General features: G+C 35.9%; 1 protein-coding gene across 3 annotated transcripts; it reads right to left on the bottom strand.

Annotated features, from left to right (window-relative positions):
* Window positions 1–8,740: 8,740 nt before the first annotated feature.
* On the bottom strand, window positions 8,741–14,321 carry LOC133690712 (TPR repeat-containing thioredoxin TTL1-like). 3 transcript variants are annotated; one of them, XM_062110994.1, is made up of 8 exons: window positions 12,857–14,321; window positions 11,478–11,673; window positions 11,198–11,379; window positions 10,785–11,118; window positions 10,467–10,671; window positions 10,250–10,356; window positions 9,986–10,117; window positions 8,741–9,136 (listed from the first exon to the last, which is right to left on the bottom strand). In XM_062110994.1, exons 1-8 carry the CDS (start codon window positions 13,732–13,734, stop codon window positions 9,125–9,127), a joined length of 2,046 nt encoding a protein of 681 aa, XP_061966978.1. In that variant the 5' UTR covers window positions 13,735–14,321; the 3' UTR covers window positions 8,741–9,124. The 3 variants fall into 3 exon arrangements, with proteins under 3 accessions (XP_061966978.1, XP_061966964.1, XP_061966971.1); XM_062110980.1 differs by lacking the exon at window positions 8,741–9,136 and adding an exon at window positions 9,262–9,576; XM_062110987.1 differs by lacking the exon at window positions 8,741–9,136 and having other exon boundaries at window positions 9,262–10,117; window positions 12,857–14,319.
* Between the last annotated feature and the right edge of the window lie 409 nt (window positions 14,322–14,730).

Below are 14,730 nucleotides of genomic sequence, written 5' to 3'. Positions count from 1 at the left end.
TGATATCCAGTTAACTAGACCAATGGCGTAACAAATATCATGCTTGTATACATCATAGCATATCAAACATTCAACTGCACTAGCATAAGGAACTTCGCACATTTGCTCTTTTTATTATTTATTTTTTTGTGGAGTCTTGGGACATAGTTTTTGACTCAAGGCTTCGCCCTTTAAAATAGAAGTGTTTGTGATTTTGTAAATCTATCATATTAAATTGCTCAAGATTTTTCTAAATGTACAACCCTTGTGAAAGAGAGTTACTTTCTTGATCAATCTCATAAAATCTCAACTACGAACAATGGTCTTCACTGATCATAGTGAAACCATATGGGATGATTGAATTACGAAAACTAATGTATCCATTGCCTTGAAGATTGTTTTAGATCATAGATTTACTTCAAAATCCTACAGTGTGTTCTTGGTCATCCTTGATGAAACTTATAGATTGTTTCTTATAGATTTATTCTTCCAATTCTCTATTGAGAAAGGCGTCCTCGCATTCATTTAAAGTAATTCAAGGTCCAAGTAAATTATTATAGATAGAATTAATATTATTAAGGTAAACCATACAGGAGATGAAAATGTCTCTACTTAGTTAGTTCTTCCATGTTGTGCATACCTCTTAGCTGCTAAGGCATCTTAGCTGGGCAGGTTAATGGCTCCTTCTAATCGTACGTAATAACCATAAAAGCTTACCCTTCAACTTCATAATAATGATGAGGAATGATTTTATGACTTTTTCATAGTAGTCGACAAATCAATTTTATTGCTACTCCTGCTTGAACCAGCAACCATCGATGGATTCACTAATTTATTATCTCTCAAATTTCTCCCACTTGGAAGTGAATCCAGTGGGGTTTATATAGCAGAAGCAATTTCTTGTTCATCTATGAATACATGTCCTTTTAACTATTCAAAATATCTTATAAAGATATATTTCTTCTATCTAGTACCTTATTTTTCATGTTTATGGGAAGAATGATGAATATAAATAGCACAACCCCAAAGTTTCAAAACACTTGGGTTTATGTTTTGTCTAGAACTCATATGAAAAAGTTGCAAGTGACTCAATAAGCACACGGTAATGCATCACTTTAATATGTGATTGGAAAATTTGTTTGTGTTATCATGTACCTAACCATATCAGAAAAAGGTTTTGTTTTTTTTTACTCAACACCATTTTGTTGTTGTGTTTAAGAAATAATCAATTGTCATTCTATTTTCTTTTTATAACATAAATCTCCAAATTAATAAGATAAATATTCACCTTCTTGATTAGTTTTTTAATGCTTTTATTTTCTTATTTAATTGATTCTTAAATATGTTTTATAGAGTAACTTAGAGTTTTAAATTTATGAGATATTGAAAAGACATAATTATACCGAGTAAAATCATTTATAAATATGATGAAATAAATTGCCCTATTCCTTGTCTTTATATTTATTGGACCATGGATGTCAAAATGAATTAATTGGAATGAAAATTCGCCCTTGTAACTTTTCTAAATGGTTTTCTTATACTTTTTTCGGTTAGACAATACTCATAAGGAAACAAATTTACTTTATCAACATTTTTCAATAAACCATCTTTGGTTAATTGATTTAGTTGTTGTTGACCTATATGACCTAGCATAGCATGTCATGTGTTCATATCCTTCCTGTTAACTATAAACTAAAAAGCACCAACCTTTTATTGCATGAATTCATAGTGAAAGGTTGATTTTTTCCTTGGTGAGCAAGGTTAGCTTTAGGGGTAGATGTGTTTTTTTCATGGGACTCGTCAGTAATTACATTAAAGAAGGGTGTTAAGTAATAATTTCATGTTTTTTCTACAATATAATTACCAAATAACCCATAAAAAGATTCATTTTGGTTCAGAGGTTTTTCGGGTTTTTTCTATTGGTATGTGCATGTCAATTGCTTAAATGTCCCTAAAAAGTAAAATCTCTCTACTATGGATTCAAGGTCATTTTAGATTTTTTACTATGGTTTTTTTGTAATTTTATTATGGGGTTAGAGGTGATTTGTTATTTTAATATATATAAATTACTTTTAAATTCAAAAGGCTACTAGCGCCCATACAACACTGAATGTTGTTGCCTGGGGCTGCATTCGATATGTCTCACCACCTCCAGCACGGTGGTGAGGCGCATGTTCGCCGACAAAATGTGGAGGAGTGCCAGCAAGGAGTTTTTCCCTTCATTCCTTTTTTCCCTCACTCCATCTAGAAAAACATGTTGGCCATCGCAAAAAAACAAAAAAGTCTAGTTATTTATTTGTTAAGTTAAATTAGATCCTTATTCTTTTGATTACAATGTATTTGGTCTTGAATCAGTTATTGAGTTAATTTGTTTTCTCAATTTCATCCCTTAATATTTTATTTTTATATCATTTTTTATCCTCATTCTTTTAATTGCAATGTATTTGATCTTGGATCATTTATTAAGTTAATTATTTTTTTAATTGCATCCCTTTACACTTTGTTTTTATATTAGATTTGGTCCTTATTCTTTTAATTGTGATGTTTTTTTATCTTGAATCATTTATTGAATTAATTTGTCTTTGGATTTCATCCCTTGATATTTTATTTTTATATTAAATATGGTCCTCATTTTTATATTGTTATTTTTAGTTGTTCTTATCTTTTTCTTAATTGAAATTATTTTTCAATTTCATCCCTTATGATTTGTTTTTTTTTCTTTTTATGTTAAATTTGATTCTGTTTCTTTTCAAATCTATATTTTTCAAATCATTTTTTTAATTATGTTTTCATATCTATCCCTAATTATTTTGGTTGGTTTAGAATTTTACATCGTTTTTTTTTTTGCCTTTTTATGTTGGGATTCGACCTCATGATTTGTATTATAAATTTTGAAAGTTAAATCGGGTTCGCTTCAGTTATTTTTAATTATTTTAAAAATTTTCATCCATTATCATTGAGGTCGTTAAAATTGATTTTCTTAGTGTTTTATGTTTTGGATTCTTTTGTGAATTTGATTTTTCTTTTTTATTTTGCACTTCAATTCAATATCTTTTTATATTTAAGTTTGAAATGATACTACTCGCGGGTTTTGATGACGTCACATAGTTTTACTGGTGCTTTGTTTTTTAATACTTTTTTTCATGGATTTTTTTCCCGATTTCATCATTCTACAGTTTGATTCATGGAGTTTGACGATCATTATTTTTCTATAATGTCGAGTTGTTGATTTTTTTTTGCTCTTTAAAATACAATAATAGCGTTTTGGCTTTGTTTTTTTTCAGCTGCAAAGAAATTGGCCTAGTCCGCAACGGAGCGCGGACCATCAATCTAGTAATGGCTAGAATATGTAAATAAGGAAAAACTTCATTACTAATATTATAATCAACATTCAATACAATAAAACCATTTAAGAAAATGTCCATCACCAAATAAACTTGTTTTCAAATATAAGTTAACTCTATTTTCATGAAAATATTTATTGAACCTAAGCTTAAGTAAAACCAACATATAAAATAAAATGTGATGTCTTTTTAGAGCATATTAAACATCATGCAGGAATAAAACTAGTACATTCACTCTTGCTCCATTGCGGTTTGATCTTAAAATCTGTCAACCTGAGTTTTGAATTAAATTGTGTGGGAGTTAATTCAAAGTGAATCATTCAATTTAATGGGTTTAAAAAAAACTTAGATGACCGGTAAAAACATAGCGTAACTTTTAAATAAAAATTAATATGATATTTTTTTAATATTAAGATGATATCAAATTAGGTCGGTATTGGTCACCCTGTGACCTAGATCATGGACTTCAATGATTTTAATAACTTTGTTAATTTTTTAAATTATTTTTATTTAATTTTATGATGAAATTGGATGCTTGCAAAATCGAGTAGAAAGAAAAGGAAAGTTTATGTTTTATCTAGAGTTTATAATATTGAATTAAGTGTCCTGATAGTATCCACCATTTCTACTGATACTATAGAGGCAATTAAGAAGACTTAAGAGAAAGATTTAATTGTAAAGGCTATCATCCAGGATCTATTGATCGACCCCACTACTCATCCTCATTGTAGATGGGTGAGCATCCTCCTCAACAAGAAGAGGAAAATTATGGTGGGACATGATCTGACCTATAAAATAAACTTATATCCATGTATCATGACTCAACTATAGGTGGTTATTTAGGTTTTATAGTGACTTCTAAGAGGGTTTGAAGCTTATTTTACTAGAATAAACATCAGAAGAACACAAAGCAGTTTGTTAGAAAATGTCCTGCTTGTCAACGAAACAAGACTGAAAATATGCCGACCCCAAGCTTACTACAACCCCTTTCAATTCCACAAGTATCCTTCACTGACATCCGCATGGATTTCATAGAAGGTTTGCCTAAGTCACGAGGTGAAAAGGTTATATTTGTGGTGGATCATATGTTTAGCAAGTATGCTTATTTTATGGACTTAATTCATCCCTATACAGCATCTTCTGTGGCTAAGGTCTTCATGGATAATGTGTTCAAACAACATGGCTTTCTAGCTGCTATTGTGAGTGATAGGGACCTAGTGTTCTTGAGTCAACTTTGGAAAAATCTCTTCATTCAGCAAGAGGTTTATCTACACTGCTTTACAGCTTACCTCCTCAATCTGATGGCAGAGTGATGTAGTTAATAAATGCCTTGAGAACTACCGTAGGTGCATGTCTAGTGATAATTATAGTTGAATGGTGGTACAACATTAATTTTCATTCTTCCTCCTATTAATATTCCATACTTTCTTAAGGACTCGCCATTAAAAGTTGTAGATGACTTTCTAAAAAAGAGGGAGAAGATACTCAATCGAATCAGGGGTAATCTACTGATGGTTCAAAATAGAATGGTCCAACAAGCAAATCAAATATGAAGTGAAAAAACATTCAACATCGAGGATCAAATCTATTTAAAATTGTAACCTTATAGACAGAAATCAGTAGCAACTAGAAGATCACGGAAACTAGCACCAAAGTATTATGGGCCTTATTTGATATTGAAAAAGATTGGCATGGTGGCTTACAGATTGAACTTACCTCCATCAGCAGGAAGAAGCATGTTGGTAACAAGGTTGTTCAGACCGACCTACCCAGTGTTCTTCCATAGCAGAACCTCCAGCCACAAGTTGTTTTTGAAAAGCGAATGGGGAAACGAGGAAATCAAGCTGTAACCCAGTTCTTAATTCACTAGAAAGCTCGTTCTCCTTCGATGTTACTTGGGATTTTGCAAATGATTTCAAGCTCAGATTTCCGAACTTCAACCTTGAGGACATGGTTGCTTAATTTGAAGGAAGGTACATTGTCAGATGTCTAAACTAAGAAGAATGCAGAAGATGAATTATGTTATATTACAACTTACACGTATCGTTTCACTTGTTGTTCTACGCACTGTTTTATAAGTGTTTCTTTCAATCCTTTTATTTGTAATAAAATATCTGTGTATTGTTATTTTCTTAGCCTAGAAGGTTGTTTTGGGAGAAGGAATTTCTTTATATGGGACTGTAACAAAATTTGTGAGGTTATACAACAAATTATGATGAAATGATGAATCCTTGAAAGACCATCTGTTGGTTCTCATTGTTTTCCCTCATCTTCCTTTAACCATCATATCTGATAGTCTGGCCTTGCTAGGTTAGACAACTTATTTCTCCATTATAGCATTCCTGGATGTTGGTTGATTCTATAAATATCTTCACTCATGGAATTATCGTTCGGGAATATTTAAGCAACCAAGTCAAGCGAGAGCCCTAGATGTAAGGAATGTCTTGTGGGGAGAGAACAGAAGGAGAGGTTTGGCATCGGTCAAAAAGAAGACAGTTCTTGGGCTTTCTTGGAAAAGACTAGTTCTTCTTCTTTTAGAGAAAGTAGCTAAGCATGTATCTATCGTTCTCTATCTTCTTTGATTCAAGTCGTTTTATCCCCATTCTTTTCCTTCTTCTTCTTGAATTCCTCTCTTGCGCCTTTGAATATATATATATATATATATATATATATATATATAGGAATATGATAACTCCTGCCCTTTTGAGTAACGGAATTTCCTTCCCCCCTCTTTCAAATTGAACATGGAATGAGAGGGCCTCGATGTGAACAGTGTCCGTTCAAAGCCTAAGCAATTTTGGGCATTTGCAGGCCTGTTGCTTCTTTGAAGGAAAATTATTACATTTATTTTTCTAATGACTCGATTCAATTTGTTTTATTAAAAGACATGCTCACATTTACCAGGAAGGGAAGGCCTAATCCTTAGGCAAGCAAGCGCTACTGCAGTGCTTCTGCTTGGAGATCTATCAAATAGGTGTTTTCCTCGGTTACATGTTATCCTGAGGACATGTCCGCCTGAATATGACAAAATCTACTTTTCATGTTCCTTTCAGACAGGTAAAAGAGGAGGTAGCACGTCCTCAACTGCGGTGTATGCACCACCTCCTCAACTGAATCCACCCGTCCTCACGACTACTCCAGTACAGTAGCGCTGTAACAGCGGCACGGCACGATTCAGAAACCACTAGGATGCTCTTCCTATTGCTGATTGCTATCTGATCTAGCAGTCTACCCTTTCCACATCTCCTTTTCGCTTTCCATTCTCTCCTCTCCTTTTCTGCTTTTATTTTTCAACTTTTTTTATTTAGATAAGCCTGAGTTAGCCCACGCGCTGTGCTTTTTGCGTTTCTATTTTACCGCGTCCGCCCCACTTCACTGTCGAATAATGTCGGTGCTTATGGTTAAATTGATAAATGGGATGCCACTCCATTTACTTTACATACTGCCGCCACCTTTCTCCTCCTTATTCTCTCTCTCTCTCTCTCGTTTTTAAACACACTGACGTTTCTTAGAAAAACAGAGAATAAATGACAATCCCGCTTATGGAAAAAGAGATTCAAAATGTTCCGTTATACAAGGTTATCAATTCTTTTTTTTTTCTTGTTGAAATGGTTGGTATACCTTGTAGCATTTAGAAAATAAAATAAAGTAAAATAAATTTTATATTGACAAGATATCAATAAAATAAATGCAACATCAAATAAAATCACAAATAGTGAATGAAGGAGACAACACAAGCGACCCAAAAACAAGTGAGCCCCGACATATTTGAACGGCTCGTGTGGCCTACTTCATTCACCGTTTGTGACTTTCTTTGGTGTTGTTGAACTTATCTCATCAAGATTTTTTTAATGATACTAATAGTGTCGCATCAGAGTTTCAATATGCATACGGGATCTTTTATGTTTTGTTTTTTTCGTTTTTTTCTCTCTCCTCTCTTTACAAATTACAAGGACAAAAGAGGAGAGAAAAAAACAAATAAAAAAACTAAAAGTAACCTCGAAAGCACACCAAAATTCCAATGACAACATCATCGGTACCGTTAGAAAAATATTGATGAGACAAGTTCAACAACACTAAAGAGAGTAACAAACGATGATCGAAGTGGACTATATGAACCGTCCAAAGGTATCGGGCCTCACTTGCCATTGAGCTGCTCGTGTTGCCCATTTCGGTTACCATTAGTGTCATTAGATTCATCTCGTCGAGATCTTTCCAACGGTACTAATGGTATCATCATCAAAGTTTCAATGTGCTTCCGAAATTTTTCTTTTCTTTTCTTTCCTTTCCTTTCTTTTTTCTCTCTACTCTCTCCTAATTAAATCCCGTATCTTTTAGCAATTTGAAAAGATTGTTGATGACATTTCTTTTTTCTCTCTCTATCTACTCTCTAAATTATATTATTTTTTAAAATATTTGTTTACACTGCATTATTATATTATATTTTAAAAAAACGCTAGGAAAAAAAAATCATCAAAAGCAACATCGCAATATCCGAACAAAGAATCTGACAACCTGTACGTACGTTTTGGATCTTGCTAGAGTATTATTAGCACATGTCAATGAGGACCATTTTAGAGTCCTAATTGAAGGTGGATAATGACTCCTACACCACTACTTTCCTGATTTGTCCTCTCCTAATCAAGAGCTTTGTTCCACTAACCTCACCCCCAGTAAGTGCGAGTGTTTCAAATAACTTTTCGTGTTAAAATACATGTCAATAATATTTTTTTATTTTTTAAAAATTATTTTTAACATCAGCACATCAAAACGATCCAAAACGTACAAATCATATTAAATTTTAGCCAAAAAAAAAATTTAAAATTTTTAAAAACACAACCACAGCTGCGTTCCCAAACAGGACCTAAATAACCCTCCACACCCCCTACCTCAATTATGTGCGTCGCAGCCAAAACATTATTAGTTTTTTTAATGTTTTAAGATTATTTTAATATACTAATATAAAAAATAAATTTTAAAAAATAATACTTTAATACATTTTCAAAAAATAAACAATTATTTCGAAAATGCCAAACACTCTCACATCACAAACCACATCTTTCTCTATCAGTACGCAACTCACGCACGTAGCTGATGACCACCTATTCAACTTCACTTTCCCATACTGCCCTCGCAACTCCAAAAACGACGGCATTCATTTTCATCTTCTTTTAAGCAATTAATAAGCAATTAATAAGGGAAAAAAAATACTAAAAGACAAAGGACACATACACGCGGCCACAAGCTGACCAAGGTCCAAGCATCGAACAAGGACGGTGCGTGCCGTCGCCATAAGTTAGCACCGACCCCATTTGCACTTTTTGGACTTTTTTGGTGGTGGGGGGAGGGGCGTTAGAGGTGGTGAGGAATGTGTTCATGGATAGTTATGGCAATAACTTGAATGCGCAACATGTGGATGGCTAAGAACCCTTGTTAAGAGGGGACTCTCTGCCATTATATGCCCCCATTTTAGGGCAACATCGAAAGTCTTGTGATAATGTTGTCTAGCATCAAAAGATAGTGCCACTAAACTAAGATACACAAAGTAGTGAACTTACTTTGGGAGCTCTAGAGATGCAAACATAATGTGGCTTGGAATGGAAGAATCAGTGCAGAGACTCTTAAAAACTACTGCTATTCAAGTTCTTAATGTTTCATCGACAGTGTTCAAACAAAGTCCTTCCCAGGACACTTGACATAACCCCGTAACACCACGCCCCATCGTCTTGAAGAGGCCAAAAGCCTCTAATGGAAGGGAAAGGGTGGAAGAGGAGCAGTGAATTCTATCAACACTCAACCACCTAAATCCACTCCTTCATGAAAGAAAAAGAAAACCACCCCTTAATTAATAAGCACATGCACTGTTTAAATCACTCAGATGCCCTGAACGAGCGTCAGATGCAAATGTATATGACAGGAGAAAATGAAATGTTGAGGGTGGAGGGGAAAAAATGGGAGAAATTTTTATTGATTGATAAAATGGCTGGAAAAAGTAACAATATTAATAAACAACATATTCATCCTTCTTTCACTAACCCAATAAGTACCCACCAGGCATCCAATCTCCCTCCCAATGTTTCTGTATATATCACATAAAATGTACAAGATCCTCCTCTACCAGCCTGCCAGCCCCCCTCCCTCTCTCTCTATGAAGAAGGAGACAACTTAATCAATTGTACACATTTCTCTCATTCTCTCTTTTTTTTTCCTCCTTTTCATCTGAATGGAAATGAGGGTACAAGAACAGGCTGGTCTACAAGAGAACAAAAAAGTGATAAGAAGATGAAGAGAAAGAATAACAAGAGAAAGAGACCGGAGGAAGAACATGAAACCGCAGAGCAATGAGGAATGAATGAATAAATTAAAACAGCAAAAGGTGAACTAAGCTATCTCTCTGGGTTCCTTCTAGCATTGGCCGCTAATAGGATTATTATGTAGCTCTGATTTATGTCATAGGTAGATGGTAGTCCTTATATGGTGGGAGAAAGAGACTGGAAGGTTTATGTCATAGGTATCTGGTAGTCCTTATATGGTGGGAGAAAGACTGGAAGGGCAGTGAGGAGGTCCCATCTAACAGGGGATTTGCGTCGCAAGTAAATGTAAAAAACAGGAGAGTAATGGTACAAGTACAATCATGAGTTCTAAAAGCTGTAATGCCTCACCGAATGTTCCAACATATCACGACTTGGGCAGACAATCTCCTTCACTCGGTTACCATTTTTGTATATCTTGAATGTTGGAACAATCCTCACATTCTCAGCATTTGCAGTTGCTGGATTCTCCTCTACATCCACCTTTAACAAAAACACCAAGCAGATGTATGCAAATTAAGAAAAACACTTGTTTATTTCATTTCTGAAACCAAGTTAAGGTCAGGAACTATCCCAAAGCTTAGTACAACTTGGATTATTGAGCTAGTAATTTACCTTGAGAAAGTTTAGAGATGGATACCGAACACATAATGTATCCACAAATGGAGATATTTGCTTGCAGTGCAAATGAGAGGAGGATTTGAAATGAACCACTGAAACACCTGTATTACACAAATTCAATTTCCATTAGAATATTGGAACTCTAGAAATGGGAGAGAAAGAAGCAAGCAAAGAAAAAATGAATTTTCAGAATGTAGAAGGTAAGGCTTGCCTGGTAATGATATCGCAGCTCTAAACTGTTCAAGCCCCAAAACTTCCTCTACTCCACCACCAAACTTCATATTATACACTTCTTCTCCACGAGATTTCTTCAATGCGACTTGAGCATGAAATAGAGATTCAGCGACTCCATTGTCATCTGGAAGTTCCCTCCTCAAAACCTCATAATCTCTCACAGCATCAGCCCATCTTTCTAACTGCAGTTTACAAAAGCAAATCAATCTGGAGTGTGCAAAATATATGAGCCAGTAGGCTAGCACATTGAGGAGCAAATTATACATAAAAGCCAAGTCTTTCGAGGAGATTTTACCTTGCTGTTTGAGGCAGCTCTTCTAAGAAGCGCTTTTGTGTAGTTAGGTTGGATACTTAAAGCTTGATTGCAGTCATCAATGGATCTCTCCCACAGTCCACGCTTAAACCAACATGCTGCTCTGTTGCAATAAAGAACAGAGTTTGAAGGATCAAGCCTAAGGCCTTCCCCATATGCTGAGCAGGCTTCAGTGAACCTTTCTGATTTGAAGAGATCATTGCCGCGGATACGAGCTCTGGCTACTAATCGCACATTGTTAAGCAGCACTGCTACTTCAACATTTCGTGGATCAATCTGTCCAGCTTTCTCAGCAGCTGCAACTCCATTCTCAAACCTGCAAGGCATTCATTCTCAAGCTCTCCAAAATTGTATGTTACCTAATATCTTGTAGTGGTTTGAAATTATGAACTCACCTTCCTAGAGCCATCTCAATCTGCGCTCGAACCAAGAAAGGGTAAGCTTCAGAAAGCATCCCAAAAAATCTAGTCTGTGAGTAGATGGCATATGATTCTAGTTTTGGAACTTTTGACAAGCAATATTGAGCATCTTCAAGTTGGTGGAGCTTCAAAAGAGCTTCAGTTCTACACATAAAGAGCTGTAAATTCAATTTGAACCAGTTCAGACATTTGTTAATTTACTCTCCATATCAATTTTGCCAATTTTACACAGTAAGAGTGCAGATAGCCATTTTACCTGGGGGCAATAATCAGCTCCAGCAGCAATAGCAGAATCAGCTTCCCTTAATGCACCTTTCCAATCATTAACCTTCCGGGCATCCGAACATTTGTTAAGATGTTTCTCTACTAATTGCAACTTATGCAACTCGGCAGAATCTGGATGCTGCCCTGGGAAGCATAAGTGCTTCTTAGCACTCTCAACCTGTCCTAACCTGCAATGAAATCAAGTTCAATGCTTGCTGTCCCAACATCATAAATCAAACTATTTGCAGCAAACTGTTGGAGAAATAAATAGAAAATTAGAGCTCTGTTAAAATTATAGAACACGGTAAAAAACATGAACAAAAAAAAAACAAAGTACAAGTCCACAATAGATGGATCGAATTTATTACAAATGGTTCAAGACAGAGCTGCAGAATATGCAAGGAAATAATTCCAAAGGAAGTATTATTGGCTCTAGGATGATTCGAATGGTTTAAGCATTTCAAGACTACTTAATTAGAAGAATGTAAGAAAATCAAGGCTTGATAGAATGGTGGAAATTGTTTAGATAACCAGCAAGCTAGAAGCCAAATCAACCACAGCTATGTTTCCAGGTCATCAAGACAGAAAAAACACATTAACTCAACACTGTTAGAAAATAGCATGATCAAGTGCATCCACCCATACTAGAACCGGCAAATGCAGCAGGATCGATAGCATGTTAAGACAAAATTAAAGCATCTTAAATCCAAGGAGCAAAAAACAACACAAAAATAGTGTCAACAGCCATAACAAACACAGAAGGCAAATGCAAACAAATGAATCAGCTTCGGTAATCGATCAACTATTCTCACCATGTGGATTAACACATTAGAAATTAGAATAACTTGCTACAATCCACCACAACTCATTTAGTTATCAAAACATTTAGAAGCTGTAATGCAATCACCAAGCATCTAAGAAAAATGAATTTCTCCACCCTTTCACCGACCTACCAAATCCTAATCAACACAAATTAAAACATAACTACTGATACAGATCATAAGAAGACAAACATCACATCCACCAACCAAATGCTCACAAATTCCTCACAAACTCAGCAATCATAAACTAAATGATACATAAAGATTAAAACTCCATCAACACGACTTAGAACCCAATCAATCTAGACTGAAGGTTGTCGTTGTTGTCATGGTTCGTCAAACTCTCTCAAGTCATTCGAATTGTCCAAATCAACAAGAAAGAACAAAACTTTGAACTTCATTTCAGAAATCTAATAACAAACAGATAAGTATCGCAGCAATGCAGATCAAATCACCGCTAAAACTCACAAAATCCTCCAAAAAAACAAGAACCCCACCACAGAAAACACCCCATGACAAGATAAAATCAAGCCCCCATCAACGAACTCACCTAATTAACAAAGCCCCCAACCTCTGATGTGCTCTCCAATAATTAGGATCCAGCCGAATAGCCTCCTCACACTCTTTCACAGCCTCCACAACTCTTCCCAATCCCATCAACGCAGCCGCCCTATTACTCCTGTAAGCAGCATTCCCCGGCGCCAAAGCAATAGCCTTATCATACAATCCCAACGCCTCCCCAAAACACCCTTTTTTATACATCTCATTTCCAGCCTTCTTCACCTCCTCCGGATCCACACTCCCTCCGCGCGCACTCCAAGCATTCCTGCTTGCTGAATTAACAACATCAGAGCTAGCACATTTTGCGCTCCCCCCGCCACGCATTATGCTGCCGTGACCATAATTCGCAGTCCCGGATCCTAAAACATCCGGTTTCGCACTCCGATTCACCATTCCCATGCCTGTCTTCAAGATCCTGCCCGACGGACAAATGTTGCCGGTAGGTAACACATTAACAGTTACCGGAGAGTTTACAGCACTCTGGCTGCCAGTTTGACCTGGGTAAGTTAAAGAGTCGGATCTAGAATGACCCGGTTGACCCTTCTTGGCGCTAGTCGTGGGGCTGCTTTCACTCGAGTTCGATAACTCTCCTGAGTGGTTGTTATTGTTGGGTTTGTGAAGTCGGTTTTGGGCACCGGATGCGGATCCGGAGGAGCTGGAGCTGGAGGAGGTGGTCGTCGTCGTTGTGGTTGTGGTTTTAGTGGTGAGTCCACCTCGAGTTCGGAGAGGTGAAACGGGAGAGCCCAGATCGAGTTCACGAAAATCAGGCTTGTTGGCTTCGAGTGAAGAGAGTGAGTCACGGAGTTGATCAGTTAGTGAGCTGAGGTCCAAATCTCCTCCAATGGAGGGTTTCGCTGATTGTGGCATGTTTTTATATAGTAATTCTTTAAACTAAAACCAAAAACAAGAGTAGTTCTTTTTTTTTATTTTTTTTCTTAAATAGAGTTGTCTGTCTATGTAACTGGGTTTGTGATGATGTTAGAAATGTGAGCGAATGGAGATTAGTGTTGGAAAACAAGGAAAGACATGAGAGGAAAAGGAAAGAAAAGAAAGGAGATGGGGGGATCTCGTGATATATAAAAGGAATGGGAGAGTTTGAGGGGGGGCTGCCTGTTTGGTTTTTGCAGGGAGAGAGAGGAGGAGAGGAGAAAGCTTCTCTTTTCTTTTCTTTTCTTATATCTTGTGGATTCACCTCACCTGCTACTTCACGAGACAGGTTCCATCAGTTGATGGCCTGCCTTGCCTTCTCTCGCTCTCTGACTGGACTCTAGCCCTCTTCCTCCTCCTCTTTCTCTAACCAGCATAAGAGAATCCTTTTCTCTCTCTCTCTCTCTCTCTCTTTTAAGCAGCAGGTGTTTTCTTTCTTCTTTTTTCTTTTTTCTTTTATCTCGTATTTCTTTTACGCAAGATCCTTCACCCCATAATTCCCTTTTAATTTGTTTTTACTTGAACGGAGAGATGATAACTCCTCCACCCACTTCACTTGGAAATTGAGTCGCACTCTGATTCAAGGGCGTGTTTGTTTAAGAGATACGTCGTTATGCATCTCATGAAAAAACATGTTTTTTCTACACGAATGTAATACGACGCACTTTATAAACAAATTAGTCATATAACTCACGTGATATTGTAGATTATTTTTTTATATATAAAAAATATAAAAAAAATTAAGATTTAAAAGTATTAGATTTTTTTATAAAATTATATCCAAGAATCTTGAGTTTAGTTATAACGCCTGACCCAAAGTAATATTTATAATAATAATAATAATATTAAACTTGCATGACCCAGTAGGTCTAGGTCTAGCTTTAATACAAGATCCAATTACCTTAGATGTGGATCTGGCTGCAAGGTCATGTTATA

The sequence above is a fragment of the Populus nigra genome, chromosome 1 (genome assembly GCF_951802175.1).
Source record: "Populus nigra chromosome 1, ddPopNigr1.1, whole genome shotgun sequence".
Taxonomy (NCBI): domain Eukaryota; kingdom Viridiplantae; phylum Streptophyta; class Magnoliopsida; order Malpighiales; family Salicaceae; genus Populus; species Populus nigra.
The sequence above is the reverse complement of the archived record's forward strand: the minus strand, read 5'-3'. Positions and strand labels throughout refer to the sequence as shown.

What these genes read in the sequence shown, in the direction of transcription:
- LOC133690712 (XM_062110980.1), bottom strand. Translation starts at nt 13,734, where the DNA reads ATGCCACAATCAGCGAAACCCTCCATTGGAGGAGATTTGGACCTCAGC. An exon ending in ATTGAGATGGCTCTAGGAAG is followed by an intron (nt 11,119 to 11,197) that starts GTGAGTTCATAA and finishes AATGCCTTGCAG; the next exon opens with GTTTGAGAATGGAGTTGCAG. An exon ending in AGCTGCGATATCATTACCAG is followed by an intron (nt 10,357 to 10,466) that starts GCAAGCCTTACC and finishes TGTGTAATACAG; the next exon opens with GTGTTTCAGTGGTTCATTTC.